The 18,176-nt window shown below is 52.8% G+C and overlaps 1 protein-coding gene across 2 annotated transcripts in view; it reads left to right on the top strand.

Annotated features, from left to right (window-relative positions):
* Positions 1-12,981, top strand: part of XXYLT1 (xyloside xylosyltransferase 1) — a 33,453-nt gene extending 20,472 nt beyond the window's left edge. For both annotated transcript variants that reach the window (XM_064666343.1, XM_064666345.1), the window contains exon 4: positions 11,859-12,981. In XM_064666343.1, the coding sequence (XP_064522413.1) occupies positions 11,859-12,255 (397 nt within the window). In that variant the 3' untranslated portion in view covers positions 12,256-12,981. The remainder of the gene's footprint in view (positions 1-11,858) is intronic.
* The last annotated feature ends 5,195 nt before the right edge of the window (positions 12,982-18,176 follow it).

Here is an 18,176-nt window from a genome sequence, read left to right as displayed (position 1 = left end):
GGGAAGGCCAAACTGACAACTCTGTTGGTGGCCTGGGCTTGCAAGCATGAGGGTGACCCCATGGTCACTTGCTCTTCAGACCCTTGGTCCACCAGCCAATGACTGGTGGGAGCTAACAGTGGGAATCACTCACTGAGGGGAGACTCAGTTCTTCTCAGTCGTGGACCACTGATGGGTTTCAGGGACACAGATATTTCCAGGCTCGTGCTTAAAAAAATTGGTTTAGTTTAGCCTGCATTATTCCAAGGATGAACCTCAGGTTTTGTTTTAATCCAAAGTAAATCAGATAATCAACTCAGGATGCCTTAATGGCTTCTCAGATGAGCTGAGTTTGAGCATCTGAGGTGACTTGGCTAGATTTGCTAATCCTAATGGAAAATTTCTTGGAGAAGGACAAAAAAGTTGAAGAACTCTGTATGTCTTTTCCTTCCCTACTGAAAGCCTGCTTCCTTACTGAACCTCCTAAGACATGACCAGCAGCACTCTTAGGCAAAGGCTGAGCTGCAAAGATCTGAAGCAGCCATTCTTATTTCATGTGCATCCGGATGGGAGGAGGGTGGAGACAGAGAGGAGTTCATCAGCAGGGGATTGATGGTCATTAATCACCACCAGTCACTTCCTCGTAGCCTAAGTCAGCTGAGAGCGTGAGGTTGCTCAAACTACAGAAGTCACCACTGTTCCTGGGCTGGAAAAAGACATCTCTGTGTCCGTATCAGAAGTGTCATCTCCCCTCTTGGTTTGTACTCTTGGCAAGGAGAGCTGGGACTAGAGGAACAGGGGTGCTGAGGTCTTGTCTCCATAGCGTGGGAGCATGGAGGGCTCCTGTATCTGCTTTGGGTGTGCTGGCAGGATTTTGGTGCCCAGAATGGTAAATCCAGCCCCAGTTAATCACATCCAATTGTTAGAGCTTAAAGGGGGATGGAGGGAGCAGCCGCAGCCAAGTGTGGCCGCGGGGCTGTTGCAGTGTCAGCCTCGGTCAGCGCTGCCCGGCAGGGCCGGTCCCGTTCGTTAGTGCTGCAACCTGGAACAGGATAAATCAGGCGTTTGTTTGCCTGCAGTTAGTCCATGGCAGAATCATTGTGTTTTCATCTCTGCAGGGTTTTGCATTATTTCCATGCATGACTAGGGAGTGGGGATGGTGTTCCGCTGCCTGGATGTGGTTTGTGGGGCCGGGCATGCCTGGAGGGGACCGAGTTAAGCTTTGGGGTGCTCTGCTGGAGAGCCATTCAGCATGGCAGGGGACAAGGCATGGGATCACGGGGCTGAGCGCTGAATACCTGACCCAAGCCACAGCCGTGTTCTCCCCCTCCTGCCGCCTGTGGTGGGGACAAACAAGCCAAGCAATAACAGCCCTCGCAGGCTGCATTTTTGGGCTGAACTTTCTGTTGTTGCAGTTTTGACGTTCTGGGTCACTTTGGGCTATGTTGTACTTTTCTTCTTGTGTTGTTTTGATCTTCGTGTGAAAACAAGTTCCTGATCCTCCTTGTCGCCAGACCACCCGTGGCGGGGCGAGCCGTGCAAACGCCAGGCTGCCCTCCCGCCGAGCCCCGCGCCCCGCGGGGCTCGCACCTCGCCGCTGAAAGGGTTTCCAGACACAAACACGAACTGACAAAGCGTGACTGTCTTTGTAAAAAAAAAAAAAAAAAAAAAACAAAACTTTGCTATTTTTATACTTTTAGCAAGATAAAAAACGTGTTGTAGGTGTGAAATCAGAGGTACTAGCTCCAGCCGTGTGGTTTTCCACGTGCGCAGGCTTGAAGCATCAGTTGGGAAAGGGGTTGTGGGGGTGGAGGGGGGTTACGGGGTAATGGTGGGGTCTCTCTGTTGGCACTCACATTTTCCTCCCTATTTCACGCAGCTCTCTGGAGCACCAGCTTTGTCCCAAAGCACTAAGAGGGCTTCGGGCGAGTTAGCAGAGCTGTCCTGAGCTTGCTCACGGAGCTGTAAACTCACAGCCCTGGGGCAGGGTAAGCCAGTGGCTGGGAAGGGTCTGGGTGCCATGTTTCCCTCTCTCTGTAGCAATGGAGAAGATGGATGGAGATCAATTGACTTGGCTGTGTTGGATCCTTGTGACCTGCTTAGCCCATCAGAGAAGGCAAATGGGTGTGTTTTGTAGCTGGTGCCCTGTTTTCTGGGAAGCAGCACTGTTCCTGTTGGCTGCCTGGCTGTAGGCTGTACTTTCTAGGCACAGGTTGGAGCTGCAGAAGGCTTGGGCTGCTGCGCTGCTGCACCGAGCAGTGCTGGGCACGGACACTCACGGGAAACAGAGGAGAAAGAGAACAGAAAATCGGAAATGTCCCGGAGCCTGTCTGCACATCCTGAAGGTAGGGGAAACCTCCAGACAGCAAAACAGGATGGCACGGGAGTGTTTCCACTCGCTTGACTCATGCTGAAACAATGCCCGGCCTCTGTTTGTCTTGGACAAATGCATTTTTCTGAGCAACAGGATCTCCCGGTCCTCCTGCAAGGCCAGCACTGGGATTTAACTGTTGCACAGTCTGGGCTTGGCCTGTCCCTTGGGTCACTCAGGGTGGGTTGGAGTGGCCTGTGGAGAGCAGTAGCTCCTGCTGAAGCTGGACATGGATCACCCTGTGGTGTCTGGCAGAACGTCCTGGATGCAGAGGGGGAGGTGACGGGAGCCCACGTCAGGTGCAGGAGGTGATCTGAGGTCTGAGGCCATCAACATCAGGTTTACTTCTCTCCAGCTGTGGCAGGGGAAAAAGGCACTCTGTCCGTGGGTCAGGCATGTTGTCCTTCCTGCAGCTTTTGGATCTGATGTGTGATATGGGGTGTGGTCATCACCTCTGTGGGTGGGGCTGCAGACAGAGCTTCATCCCACAAGAGGCTGCCCCCCCCCGATGGGGTTGTTGAGGACACAGGTACTGTGCACTAGGCTCCTAGACGCCTGTGGGCTTTCCATGGCAATGCTGGATGCCTCCTGCCAGGCTGACGTTTGGGTGTTGGCCTGCAGGCAGAGCCTCTTCCCAGGCTGACATGTGCCTGCTCATGTGTCTGCCTACACAAGATTCACACTGCAGCCAAGATCGGGAGCTCTGGCTTCAGTGAGAATGATTTTGATGGAAAGACTAGAATCTGCAGCTGAAGTTTGCATGGTCCAAAAGGCTTTCCATACAAGGAAGTGCTTCTGCATGGAAGCAGAAGCATAACCTTAATTAAAAGTCCTGTTGTCCCCTGCAGCATTTCAGCTGCTCAGCCATGCTGGGAGTGTCCTGCTCACCAGGCTACAGGGGGTGAGTGATGATGGTCTGTATAAATATTTATGTTGCAGATCCTGGCCAAATTGAGGAGCCCAGGCTCTCTCTCTTTAGTCCTGCTAAGAAATGTGCAGGCAAGTGTTGCAGATGCATTCTGCAAGCCAGTGAGCAAGTGGCCAGGCAGGTCACTGTCCTGAGGGTGTGTGCAGGGTGTATGCCTGGCCTGTGGAGCGGCTTAGCCGTGCTTCTGGCTGCAATGGAGCTGTGTGATGGCCAGGTGAAGCCTCCCCATTTCAAAGCAGCCCCAAGCTCCTCTCCTTGTGAGAGGAGCAGAGTGGGGAAATGCTGCGGCACTCCCCAAAATGTCCTGAAAACTCTCAGGTTACTAAAGGCAGAGCTTAAACCCTATTCTTACCGAGTTTCCTGGTTATGATCCCTCTGGTCACGTTGGTGGCGTGTGAGAGGAAGCAGGACAGTGGTATTGATTGCACAGCTGCTCTCGGCAGCCTCGGGCTGACCCCGGGCCACTGTGCCACGCCGTGCTCCCTGTTCCCATCCCCACAGCCGTCCCAGCCTCTTCAGTTCCTAAGCAGTGCTGGTGCTGTTATTGGCTCTGGGTGCCCACCAGTGCCAGCACCACCTGGAGCCCTCAGCACTGCCCCCGTGTTGCTCACCTTAGAGAGCAATGGTCTGCTGGCAACAGGGAGGACCTAACCCACAGGTCCTCAGATGGGTGCTTTTAGCCCCTTACTCCAGCTGGGCAGAAGGTACTTGCTGTGATGGTGGACCTCAGGAGAGGTCCCAGAGGTTCACAGGTCCAAGAATGCACATAGTTTGGGCTGGAAGGGTGGCTGCTGCCTCCATTCCTGCTGTTGGGTAAGATCTTCACTTCTGTCCCCCATGACAAGAAGCTAATTAAAGCTGGAGGCAGCTTGGGAATCCACAGTACTGGCAGTGATAAAAGTTTGTCCCACAGGAAAGGATATCTACATCAAAAGGACAGCTACAGACTACAAAGGACCGACACTTGGGTTCTTGTATGGCTGCAAGGCCATTTGCCTTTGCCTCTGCCTAAAACCTAGGGAGACCTCAAACAGGACATTATTTTGTGGAAAGGAAAAGCTTTGTTTCTATTTGTGATTGTGTAGGAGGTGCTGTAAGGTGTGCTGTGTGCTCTGTCACATGTTTTGTTTGTTTGAGAGCTGGTAAAATAACCCTGAGAAGCCCATTAGTGAGTGGGAGCAGGACTGTGCAGCCTCCAAATGTGGAGGCACAGCACTTGCAGTGCTGGGTGTTTGCTGGGAGCTCAGCAGCAGCGGTGCTAAGTCACTTTGTCAGATGTTTGGAAGAGGAAAAGAGTTATCCTGGGCTGTGAGCAGGCTAATGCTGAATCCATAGCCAGGCCAGGCTGTCAGAGTCTGGGCTGAGACAGTACATCCTGTACCTTCTCTTGGAATCTAAAAAAAACCCCAAAGTACGGCTGACAGCTGCAAGCAGGGAGCAGCTGGATTCCCTGGCTGCCGGTTGAGGCAGTGGTGGTGGTTCTAAGATACAGCAGTGCAGGTGGGCTGCTGCCTGGGATGGAGCTTTCCAGAACTGGATGTAACCATCTCCAGCAGGCAGGTCCTCCTGCCTGAGTTTGTCTGGTTTCATGGACTCCTCAAGCAGGCAGGTTGCCCTGATTTGGCGACTTTTTTCCAAGTGCTTTTGCCCTGGGGAAGCAAGGAGCTGTCTACCACAAAGGGCTCTGTGTTCCCCAAGCCCCTCAGTCAGTGAAGGCAGGAGAGTTTGTGCCCTGGCATTTGTGCCATGGTGATGTCATTGCTGCCTGCCCACAGTCCTGGCAAGCCCCAGAACCAGTGCACTTTCGATTTGAAATCATTTCAAGATTTTGACTTGATTTGTAGTAAGTGCTGCTGTTCGACACATGGGGAAAACGGTTCTAGGAATTGTTTGGCAATGGCTGCCACAAAGCAGCCAAAATTACAGAGCAAGCAGAACCTGCAAGGAACTGGCAGCAGACTTAATTTCAGGAATTCAGCTTTACCTCTGATTAAAAAAATTATCCAAGGAAGTAAAGGGTTGTGTTGTTTACATCTGTGCATAACATTAATATGTAGGACCTGTTGCACTTATTCCCATTACCAAGCAAACTTGAAATGTCATTTAAAAACAATGAATAAATTGGACAAGATCTGACAACCGCAACTGTGCATTGATTAGCACAAATGCTATTAGTAATATTAAGCAGCAGGTGAGCTTCTGTGAAGGGAGAGCACCTCTCCTATTCCTGAGAGCCCCATCAGCAGGCAAGGGAGGCCCAGGCAGGCGGCCTGCACTTCCGAGGCAGGCAGGAGAACACTGCTGGAGCAGAGTTCATTCACAGTTGTTAATAGAAATCTGCCATTTTGGCCATAATTGGGCCCACAGTTTTTTAGAGTCCCCCTGTGAACAGGTTGCCCCCCATCCTTTACCGGCGCTGACACGCACAGCCCATCACTCCACAGTGCCACGGGCGTTTGATCTGTAGAGAGAAAGAAAATGATGCAACCTAGACAGGGATTTATGGTCCCACCTCTATTCAGAGGATGATTTTAGCACCAGTGTGGGGTATAAAAATGTTAGGTGGTGAGGAGGGCTGCCCTTGAAAATCTGTGTCCCAAGGAAAGGTTTCACTCGCCAACTGTGTTCTCAAGTTGTCACTCATCATCTATTTAAATGTTCCCATTTTTGGACTAAGTCCACGCAGAAATGTCATCATTGAGGATCAATTTGCTGCTCTAAATACAGGCTTTTTAAAAGTTTGGCATGCAGGCTGTGCTGTAGTAGAGACCAGCACTGTACAGACATAATTTGTGCATTGCGTGAGAAGTTTATTAAGGAATTACTGATGTCCTCGTTGAGGAGCTCAGTCTGTCTGTTCATCAGTGTTTTCTGTGTGAGGACTGAAGGTCCTGCCTGAGCTGGACCCTCACCCTGAACCCATCAGAGGAGCATAAGATGGTCCTGGTGTGCACATCAACACATCCTGCCCTTTGTCCCGGGCTGGGAATTGGGGTTGCTCTGCCCCAGAGTGACAATTTTCCCTGCAGAGCAAGGGGTAATGCTGTATTGGTGATGCCATTGCACATCACTGAGTACATGGTGCTGCCAGGAAGCATGGAGTTGAGATTTCCTGGATTACACAAGCTGCTCAGCTTCAGCTAAGGTGCTCTGGACCAGGCTGGTACTGACCCCACTGCCCCAGCTCCTGAAGGGGTTTAGCACTGCACATGGAAAATAAGCAATTAGCAACAAGGGCCGCTTTGTTGCAAAGCTGCTGAGCTCGCCTGGCCGAGGTCCGGCAGCTCTGGGGCGAGTGGAGGAAGCTGGGTTTGGATGCTGCTCTGAGTGCAGCCCCGGGGCAGCTGCCTCTCTCCAACTGCAGCAGAAACTTGAAAGGGCCCACCTTCATTGCAGAGATGGCTTTTGGAGGTGGGAGGAGCTGGAGGAAGGGGAGATGGCCTTTCCTGAGGGTTAATCCTGGTTGAACACAGTGATGGTAAGGGGCTGGCAGCTGCATCCCACAGTAAGGATCAGCCAAGAGAAGGGTGCAGGGAGGTTTCTTAGCTGTGCTCTTGCTTCTTTCTAAGGGCTAAGGGGGAAAGCCACCATCAGCATATGAATGGACCATGCTGCCATTCCCATCACTCTTCCCACTGCCTGCACCCTCTCCTCCAGGCAGGACTGAAGCTGCTGTCAGGGGACCCCTTCTGTTTGGTCTCTCTCCCCCTCATTTCAAACACATCCCCCTGTCCCCATCAGGACACTACATACTTCCCATTGGGGCTCCCATCCCATCCCATCCCATCCCATCCCATCCCATCCCATCCCATCCCATCCCATCCCATCCCATCCCATCCGCCTCTGTGGCCAGCTCTCCAGGGCCCCACAGGTACCAGGCACTAACATGTGGGCAGCTTGGCCAGGAATGGGTTGGTGGGACCACAGCCGGGTGCCGTGTCCTCCTGCCCACCCTGGGGGAGCCCTGGCAGCGCACGGAGCCCAGAGCACGGTCCTTGTGCCTCGTTGCTCATTGCACAGGATCCGCCGTGTTTGCCAGCAGCTGCAGCTGGATAACGCCGGCAGCCATCTGTGTTCTGGCTCAGGAACTGAACAGTGTATTTGGAGGGAGCAAGAGCATGCACTTGTTGTTTTAGTTGGTGTTTGGGCTGGCAGGGCTGCTGTCGATGTGGCTCAGAGAGGGACAGCTGGCAGCCCGTTCTTCCCTTCTGTGCCAGGAGCTCCGTGCGTGGCTGGATGGGGCTCAGGGTCCCCCAGCCCCTGACCCCTGTGAGAGAGGCTTGGTGACAGTGTGTCCTCAAGGTGCTGGCCTGCTGCTGCTGCTGCTGCCCTCCTGGGCAGCTGGCCCAAACTCTGCCAGTGCTTGGCAAGAGGTAGAAGCAAACCAGTGAGCTCCAGCAAGAAGTTTACTGATTCTGGGACATTTATTATATCCAGAATCTTTCAGATCCCTTATCTTTGTGGCTTTATCCCATGACTGTTGCCTTTGCTTCCCCCTTTGATGAGGGAGAAGCTGTGCAGCCTTCCTCCCTGGGTACCACACTGCATAGGCTCATGCAGTGCATGTGCATGGTGCGCAGTGGCATTCAGAGACCCCACAGCCTTCCAGGAGCATCTTCTAACCACAGCCACTCTGGGTCTAGCCCAGCATCTCATTTCATTTCATGTCTTTTTGACCTGGCTCCTGGGGTCCCCAGCTGCCTGGGGGGATCCCAGAGGCTGTCTGCATTCTTAGAGGTGCAGCCTCGTGGTGGGGTTCCGCATCCTCAGCAGCAAGGCCAGCAGTGCTGTCTGTGGGGCCAGTGCTTTCAGCTTGCTACTGGTCACCCAGCTGGCAGTAACCCCTCCTTCTTGCCTTTCCTGCCAGCTAGGGCACCCAGCTGCTTTACCAGCTGTTTCCAGCTCATCCCAGGAAGTTGCCCCATAGCCCAGAGCTGAAGTGAACGAGTGGAAGATCAGGCGTTTGGACAAAGTCTTCCCCCCACGCACTGTTTGTCCCTTGCTGTGCATGAAAGCAAGAGAAGGGCCTGCAGAATACAGCTGGTGGGTGGAGCAGTCCCCTCTGCCCTAGCAGCTGATCCCATTGAGGCATTTTTAAGTGTGATGGCAGCTCTGTGAGCTGGGGCTCGTGACCGCAGGCTGCGAGGCAGGGGAGGTGCGGCCGCAGCGCCCTGCGCTGGGCCAGCAAGGGAAGTCCCGGTGGAAGCAGGGTTTTTTATCTGGGCTGCCTGGGCCCGGCCTTTGAATGCTTGGAAATGCTCTTCTCCAGATGTTTCCTAGCACACGCCGGCTCTGTTTATAAACAGCTCCTCAAAGCAAAGCCTGTTGGGGCTGCAGGCGGGTGCTCGTGGCAGCAGCCCCGCACGGCTCCCCTGCACCATGCCACGGGGTCTGGGGCCACAGGTCACCTCTTTTCCCTCCTATCTACAGGGGTCAGGGTGGTTAACAAAAGCCAAAAATGCCTCCTCTTCCTTTCCCCTCCCCTTCTCCTGGCTAGCAGCTTCCTGCCCCGAATCATCCTGGTGGTGACTGGCCTCTCTGGGCTGCCTTCCTGCCCAGGCTTTTGCTGCTAGGGGCACAGAGAGGAGGGCACCCTGGAGCCAAGGCTGCTGGCACACTGCCCTGCCTAAACTGCCTCTTCCAGGGGAGATCTCAGCCATTCCAGGGGCTTGGGCCAGGGAGATATTTCCATTGCAGCTGGGGTTCGATTCCTTGGTGATTGTCTCAGGGACACATCCTGACAGCACACTCATAAAGCCCCTTGGGTTTTCTCCCCTATGTTTTACCAAAATTTGAGGTGGGTGCCAAGGGGTGATGCCAAGCAGGACAGAGTGGTGTGGAGTGCAGGCTGGAGTAGCTGTTTGGCTGGTTGTGCTTCCCCAGATCCATCACCTCCGAAGAGAACAACGCTCTCATAGGCGCCACTCCTTCAACTTCCAACTGGGTGCAGGTGCCTTTCAGCCTCACTCTTCTCTGTCCTGACCCCTGCAGGACAGCACCAAACCCCTCCGTTAGAAGGACAAAAGCCAAGAAAAATCCAGGCTAAACAGCTGCTGCCAGTGGCCCTGCCAGAACACCTTTCCCTTGGTTGGCCTGAGCCCAGCACTGGCAAGGCTGTCGTGCAGGGCTGTGAGCAAGTTCCCGAACCATCGGCACTGCGGAGCCACCCACAGCTCATCACATCCTGGATGTCACCTCAGCACTGCTCCCTGGGGATGGCCCTGTCCTCCCTTCCAGCCCCACTCCCCTGCGATCCCCAGGCACGGGTGGGGGAGGACGGCCCTGTCACGCCAGCACTGGGAGGAAGGGTGGAACAATTGCTGCTTGTCAGTCTGTCTCCTCTTCCTGCAGAAAAGGGCACATTGCTCCTTTCTTGTTATCAACCTTCGACGAGTAATCTGCTGGGGAAAGGCATTGCTGGAAAATTGAGTCATTTGATACAGATCTGCTTTTGCTCTGCCGTGGCCTGGCAATGCTGAGGGCTTGGTTGCTTGCATTTTCCTTATCCTGGGTGCTTGCAGTGGCTGTAGTCTCATCTCTTAGCTTGGGCAGCGTGTGTTTGGAGGTGAGAACATCAAAAGAGTCAGGTTCACTGCTGTGGAGCTGGAAAGGTGCCCCACGCTGCAGCACTGCTCACCCTCTCCCTCCTGTCTGCTTCCAACTTAAATTTTGGGCATAGGAATGGCTTTCTAGGCACTGCTAGGGAGAAGCAGAGAGAGCAGAGTACGCAGAGGTGAACTTGAGCCAGTCGTGTTCAGACTCCTGGACTTGAGCACCTCAGGAGGCCGATTTGGGCTTGTTCTGCAGGCTGAGCTTCCCTCTAATGCTGCGTGGGGAGTGCTTTGCCTTGCAACGCCTGGATGCTCAGGAGCATCCATGAGTTGTCTTTGCCTCTCCCCAAGACACAACTGCTCTTTGCAGAGGCAGAGCCCTTTTTTCCCTTCACTGCCCTTTAGATCCAACAAGCACTGCTGCCCATGAAATCCAATGAAGCAGCCCATCCTCCAGTCCCCTTTCCCAGGAAAGGGGATATGACTGCCCAGAAACTGAGCCCTCCTTCTGTGGAAAACTGGCACTTGGAAAAACCCTTTCCATTCTGAATGAGGTGAAAGGGAGTGGTGTAAAGACCCTTAATGAAGCAGGAAATATCAGTGCTTTGAATCTAAAGCATCTAAATGAAAGTTGTAAGGAAGTGATGCTGCATGATGGTTGCGGTTCTCCAGATCAGGAAATAAAAAATATGTTCATTGTTTACATCATTAATGAAGCCACTTTAAACCTTTGGGTTCTAAATCTGCACCATCTACCTACAAATTCTCGTTGCCTGGAGCTGCATGGAGACTTTAGTCGGTGTCTGACAGATTCAAAGAGGAACCAGTGGCAGCCTTGGCTTCTTCTTTCTAACAGTGTTTCTCCTTGACATCTTCACAGCAAGGTGTAAAAGAACCTTGCTGTAACTTTCCCTTAAGTGTGAGGGCTGGAAGGAGATGGCAGTGCTGGCAGCCCTGAATTGTCAGATGGTGGTGGGGGTCATAGGTCACTCCTGCCTTCCTCGAAACCACAGGCTTGGACAGCTCTCAGGTGCTCAGCTTTACAGCAGAGGATGCTGCTTGAGGGGAAGAAGATTTTCAGACTGAGTGGGAGTGACTTTTGGGGACAGATTCAACCCCAGGTAGTTGGGTAATAGCATGGGATGAATTCAATTCCTGCAAGTGGGAGCAACCACTGTATGTATGATGAGGTGTATTCACTGCCCCAGGGCTGAGGAAGGAACCAAAAACATTTTGGGGCTGCTTGCTCAGGTAATCAAAATTTTTCCCATTTGAATCCACCTCTGGAGTTAGTTTTATTTACTACTAGACTTGCACCACTCTCATCTCCTTGGCAGCTGGAAATTAGCTGGTGAAGACTGTGTCTGCCAGAGCTGCTACAGCTGAACCTTCCCAGGGCTGCAAGCGCTGAAGGCACTGCTTGTTTAGCTAATGAGATGCTGCCACTGCATTTCTCTTTTTATTTTTATTTTGAAGACATATTTCTGACACTCAGATATATTTCAAGTCTTCTAATTGCACAGCCTCAGACTGAGGCCCATCTTTGATCCGGAGTTTCCCCATAATCAAATAATAATAATGCTGTCAACTCTGCTGTTGAGATCCCATTAACTGCAGGACTTGCAGTTCTGGTGTGTACCAGCCATGGGGACACTCCTGGTGGTTCACCTCAGGCGCTGGGGATGTGGTTTTGTCTCCCCACACAGCCGTGTGAGCAGTCACACGATCCTGTGTCCAGCTGGCTCACCAGAACGATGCTGGTAGAAACAAAACGGGCTTTAGGATGTGGTAAACAACGTGGTTTGAGGTCTGGGCAATATCCTGTGCAGGGGGACGGAGAGAAAGGCAGCCCACGAAGCAGTGGTTTCTCCGAGGGGCTGGGTGCCTCCAGACGGAAGACAGGCACTGCAAGATCTCTTAGGTGGGTGGTAGATCCTGTGCTGTGATCCAGACCTGCCCAGACTTGAGGTGGCTGCTCTTCAAGCTGCACTCCCTGACTCCCCTGTTCCTGTTTTTCCTCTCTTTCCAGGCACACCTTCTGGCAGTATCGCCGCGAGAACCCCCAAACCAAAGTGGGGGAGCCCCCTCCTGATGGGCTGCCAGGCTTCAACAGTGGTGTCCTGCTCCTGAACCTGGAAGCCATGAGGCAGTCCAAGCTCTACAACCAGCTGCTGGAGCCCACCATGGTGCAGAAGCTGACGGAGAAGTACCACTTCAAGGGCCACCTTGGAGACCAGGATTTCTTCACTATGGTGGGGATGGAGCACCCAGAGCTTTTCCATGTGCTTGACTGCACGTGGAACAGGCAGCTTTGCACGTGGTGGAGGGACCATGGATACAGTGATGTGTTTGACCAGTACTTCCAGTGCGAGGGTGAGGTCAAAATTTACCATGGGAACTGCAACACCCCGATCCCTGAGGACTAGAACACCCACCACCCCTGGGAGCAGCTCTGACTGCAAAAGCCTTAGTGGCTGCACCAGCAGTCCCTCGGGAAGGGTGGCCAGCTCTGATCCGTTGCATCCCAGGGGAATCGCTGGGGATCCCAAGAGCTTTCAGTATCCCACAGCCTGTAACCTCATCCCTTCAGGAGTTCAGTTGCTGGAGCAGGATATCCCCAGTCACTCTGTCCAGACTAGCTCCTGGCTCTGCCTGGGGCAAGTCCATGGTGCCTGTCTGTGCCACAGCTGCTGGGACATGGGGACAGCCAAGGGGCCATCAGAGCCTGCTGCCTTTGCCCATGGCAGGGTGCAGCTCCCTGGGTGCTGTGCAGCCTTACCTTGGATGGTCAGCAGGAGCCCACAGCAGGCACTTGGATGTTGTTTGTCGTTCCTCAGTGGCCCATTTCTGCACCTCATGCAGAGCACTGGTCTGGTCTCTCCGGAGAGCAGACACCGTCCTCAGGTCATCTTCCTTTCTAAGCATTCCAGAAAGGCAAGAAGGCTTTAAAGACTGAAAAACTGCTTTAAATTGGGTTACTTACAAACAAAAATTGAATGCTAGATGAGCTTTAAAGCCGTCCATTGGTTCTTCTTAGCAATAAAAGCTTTACTGCCTTGTCCTAGAAGCGTTCAGTGAGCGTGTACCAATAGATTCATTTTTCTAGCTTTGCCTCTAACCTTTTGTACAGAAATAAAGCTGCAGATGTCAGACCTGCTCGGCTGTTTTTTGCGGCACAACTGAAGTCCTGTGCAATAGGAGATTTCCTACTTTTATCATGATTAAAAAGTAGCTGATGTGTATCTGCTGGGCAGTTGAATGTGCTGCCCCACATAGCTTATCCCACATCTGTTCCACCCAAGTGATGCAAATAAACTGTCTGGCATACAAGCTGGATTTTTAAAGATCATCACCACCATAGCTGGGGTTGGTCTGGAAGGAGCTGGGAACTGCCTGTGCTGTGAATGAGTGAGCCTCAGGTATGAGCATGCTGTTCCCTAAGTAAATGCTGCCTTGGTGAGCCCGGCCAGCAGGCATGAGCTCCTGCACAGGTCTCTGTCAGGGAGGTGCACAGCACACTAACCCACCTCCAGCCTGGCTTTTACACCCAGCCAGCATGTGCCTGTGTGTGTCAGTGTGTGCATCTGTGTGATATGCACGTGCAAGAGAGAGGGATGGAGACCTAATTATGGCTTAACCTAAAAGTGGCGCACACCATGTCTGGCAGGAGTGTCCTGGGCTCCTTCCCCTGTGCCCACGAATGAACTTATCATTACTGAGGGAGAGGCTCTCCTCCCTCAAACTGATGTGCAGAGACATCAGGCTGTGGTAGGGCTGCAGCCCAACCCTGCCCTCTCTGATGTGCTGAACCAATCCCTTTCCAAATAGCACAAAAGCTCCACTTTGAGTATTTTCACATCCCTGGGGAAAGAACAGCAAAGAAGGGATTAAAGGTGAGGGAAAGAAGCAGTACCCTGCTGTGTTAGACTCACATTTTCACCAAAAAACAAGGTGATCCAGCCTTGCTGTGCAAGGCAAGGAAGCCCCCCAGGGTGCTGGTGGGCAGGATTTGGTGTGGGAGATGCACCAGGATGATGCACCCTGAAGGACAAGGGGGGTTTGAAAGTGCCTCAGATGGCCAGAGCTGCTGCTGTGCCCAGAGAGAACATGCTGTCCTAGGAAGGGGGCTTTGCTCTGTTGGTGCCCACTCTCATTTATGAGTGAGCTGGGTAGGGACAATTCCATGTTGCGTGGCCAGGAGCCACCCACCTCCCCTCTGTCCTGGTAGTGCCACACTGCTGTCTTGTGCTTGCTGGGCAGTTTCACAGTCCTATAGTTGGCATTGGCACTTTGTCACCATCCTGACACGTCCTGGGGCCCCTGCAATTGCCCTGAGCAGCTCCTGGAGTGCCCCATGTGCGCGGTCCCTGCCGTACCTGGGATGCTGCTGCAAGGTGCCCTGACCAGCCCTGCTCTTGCTGGTCAGGGCACATGGGTGGCACCAGTGACACACAGGGCCTCACATGCCAGGGCAGGACCTTGCCATCAGTTTGGAAATGGCCATGCTGGAAATACAGGCCAGGTGGCTTGTGTCACCAGCGCTGGGGAGTGGTGGGGTGATGGGCAAACAGGGCTTTACCAGTGGCTGAGCAGCTTTGGGGTGGCTGTGGATGTCAGGGCTGGCCCAAAAGCACCATGCTGGGTGCCACAGGGTGACACCTTGGGAGCCAGGGCTTCATAGGACCAGGTGCCCCCCTGCCCCACAGCCAACCCTGGAGATGGACCAGGTGTTAGGCATCCTCCACCTGAAGACAAGGGGATGCTTGCCACAGTGCTGGGAGCACTTTTCCCTCTCTGTGGGGTTCCAGGGGCTGTGATGGGGGTACACCTACCATTGTAGCCCCAGGCTGGAACCTTCCATTGAGGTATTTTTCCAAAAATAAAGTCTGTTTTTTTCATTTTTTTCAGAATGGCAGTCCACTGGGAAACTCACTGCATTTTTTCAGCTAGGAAAAACGTAGTTAAGTGAAACATTTAATTCAGCTTGGATGGTTTTTACCAGACACCACAGAGAGCCCAGTGGCACAGCTCCCACACAGCAGTGCCTGCCCCATCCAGACCCACATGGTCCCCGGGGCTGTGACTAAGCACCGCAGGCAGCGCGGACCCGCACGGTGCTATATATAGACCCTGCACGTAGCCAGAGCCGTGCTGCCTGTGTAATTATCTCCCCTTTATGCCCTGCTGATTGCAGGCACTAATGAGCTCAGCTGCAGAAACCGCAGTGGCAGCCTGGGGCTGCCAGCTCAGCCTTTTCAGAGGGTGCTGCCACAGGGGCCGCTTTGGGACAGAAGCAGAGATTGCTGTGCTTGGCCAGAGTGGCAGCATCCCTGAGGGCACCGCCTGATCAGGAGCCTTCACCCCCCACAGGCAGTTCCTGCACTAAGTGCCCAGCCAGCTGGTGACTGCTGGGCCATCCCATGCCTTTCCTTCAGTGGTAATTCCTGGAAGAATAGGGACTTTCCATCCCCATCCTTCCTTGCCGTCCAGCACTGTCCTCAGGCAGATGCTGCTCCAGGCGCAAAAGGTCAGACCTGAGCATCCCCTCCTGGTCCCTGTGACGATGGCCTGGGGCTGTGGCAGCCAGCACCAGCAGCTGCCAGCACAGGCACAGTGAGAGGTGCCCAGAAAGCAATGAGCAGCACCGGTTTGCCCGTGGGCACTGGGGGTTTGCTGCAGTGACCCTGCGGCAGCAGCACTGGGACTGACAGGCAGCTCCTGGTCCCCAGGGGGCTGTCACCATGTCCTTGGGCCAGCGGTGGTCCCCTGCCTAAGAAAGGGCCTCTGCAGACTCCAGAGCCTGGTTATGGGTTGGTTGGAGCCCCTCTGGAGATGTGGCAGGCTAAAGGCAACCCTGGGTGAGTGGCAGGTGGGGACACGCTGCTGTGACACACAGTGCTGGGGGGACACAGCTGTGGGGAGCAGGAGACCAGTTCCACCAGCACAGGCTGGTGGCAAGGGATGGGACCATGCCCACTGCCCCTTACACCCATGGGAGAGCTGCAGTGGCCCCAACCAGGGCCTGTGGAAGGGCACAGAGCTCCTCCATCATGCCTGTTGGCTTCCTGCTCCTTATCTTCTCACCTGCTGGCTCACAGCAAAGTGCTATTCATGTCAAGAGCCCCATGTTTTTCCAGGACGGAGAAGGAGATGGGAGAGCAAAGGGGTCTCCTTGAACTCTTTGTAGAAGACCAGGCTGTGGAAAGCAGCTCTGTAGCTTGAGCTTTAGAAGAAAATTCAATTTCTTGTATCATTCAGCATTTGTGAGAAATTGCATGTAGAACAAACAGTATCCCTGATTTTCTGCCCACTGTGCTGGAGCTGCCTGTGATTTTTGCTCTCCTCTCCTGCATTTCATAACACCATCAGTGTTTATTCTCTTACTCATTTGTACTTCTTTCCCATTTGAAATGATCAATTGTTGGTATAAACTCACCTAGGGAGCAATTACTATGAGCCTAACCCAAACAGGCTCTGGGGTGCTCCATTAAGCAATATCACCACCCTCCCTCTCTGCTGATCCCAGAGGATACAATATTTACTTTTCAGCTCTCTGCTATTCATACCCAGCGCACTTCGGTCAGTGTGCCAAGAATAACACAAACCTTAACAACAGGCTTCAGCGCTAAGATGGAGTTCCTGACTTTGCAAAACAAAAAAATAAAAAAACAACCCATTATTTTGCCTTTGCTGAGAAATGCCTGGCAGCAGCAGAGCAGGTGGGTGCCAGAACCACCCCTCTGCCTTGGGGTGGTGAAATCTGCCCCGATGGACACAGAAAGAGGCAAAAAAAAAAAAAAGAGCAGTAAGCCTGGGACACAGGTTGGCAACTGCTGGCTTTTCCTTTTAATGAAGATTTTTATTGGGTTGCTGCATTGTTTTGTGAGCTTTTCCTCAAAAGCTTTGCAGAACCATGGAGGGACATATTCCCCAGCACCTGTAAATATTTCAGCCAGGCTTTCAGTAGCTCTGTCTCTGACCATCACGAGCCTCTGTGGCTTTAATTACTAATTGCAAAGAAATTGCTGCCCAGTCCTGTTAGCCTTTCAGTGCTATCAGGGTTCACTTTGTGCAGTTCTCCTCTGGAAATTATTTATTCACTAATCAGCTGCTAACCAAGGGGAGTGCTTGGAGCAAATTACCTTCCTGTGGTATTTCATAGGCATTAGCTGTATTGTACCTAAAGCCTCAGTGTTAATTCAGGCAATTTGCCTTTCTGAAGGAAAAGCTGAAAGAAAGCAGAGTCTGGAGCTGCCAGAATGAGCTGCAGGTCTGGCACTGCTGGAGGCTTTGGCATTGCCCAGCAGTTTACAGGGCATTCCTGAGAGCCAGATGTGTCTGTCCTGGGGTGTTCCTAAGAGCCAGATGTGATTTTCCTGGGGCAGATGTTGCAGTTGTAGCAGGTAGGAAACCACACCCTGGGGCTCCGAACACATGGGCACCTTCAAGCTCTTTCTCCTGGCTTGTTTCTGATGGATTTGGCATCCTGTAGCCCTGGCAAGGCACTTGTCCTCAGTGCCAGCCTTTACCAGCAGAGCCCCAGTGCCAGCTTCTCCTCCTGCTCCTGCTCAGCCATCGTTTAGCAGCAATTTATGACCCTGCTGGTGACAATCCTAAAGCTGTGCAAGCCACAGGCTGCAGGCAGAGACCTGCTCACAGAAAGCACTGCATGGAGTGTCTCCATCTATCACCTACAGATGCTCTTAGTGCATTTTGCAGCTGTTGAAAGGTTTGGGGCCTTTGTCACAGCACATCCCCTCCTTGGAGCTGGTCAGGATAAACAGACACTTTCAGATCCTAAGGACAGTATCAGTTTAGGGAATAAATTGCTTACGGATGCCCTGTGGCACATGGGGGTCTGGGCAGTGTGTCAGAAAGAAAAGGTGTATTTTTTTTTTTCCTGCATGTTTCTTCCTTTCAAACTCATTTTTTTTCTGTGCTGGAGGGCTTCTCTGGCTACCTTGGGAACACAGCAAAGACATGCCCTTCCAGCATAATCTGCCAAGCTCAAAGGAGAGGGAAATTTTATACAGAGTGCTTAAAAACACCAGCAGCAATAGGGAAAAAAGTGAATGGGCATGTGAGATTGAGCCCCTCAGCTGTGGAATGGGGGCTTGGAGAGCTGTCCAGGTAAAGGATGCTCAGCTGAGCTGACAGGCCTTATGGTCCTGCAGTCAAAAACCATTATCTGGAAAATGGGGGATAATGGTGACCTGCCACTGATGCTGAGCTATTCAGGAGAGGGAAATATAGAGCTGATGTGAAGAACTGCAGAAAATGTGGCTGATATGGAGCAGTAGGTAGTAAAATGGGAACAAAATTCATCACTGATAGATGCTGGGTAGTG

The sequence above is a fragment of the Pseudopipra pipra genome, chromosome 10, assembly GCF_036250125.1.
Source record: "Pseudopipra pipra isolate bDixPip1 chromosome 10, bDixPip1.hap1, whole genome shotgun sequence".
NCBI classification, from domain to species: domain Eukaryota; kingdom Metazoa; phylum Chordata; class Aves; order Passeriformes; family Pipridae; genus Pseudopipra; species Pseudopipra pipra.
The sequence above is the reverse complement of the archived record's forward strand: the minus strand, read 5'-3'. Positions and strand labels throughout refer to the sequence as shown.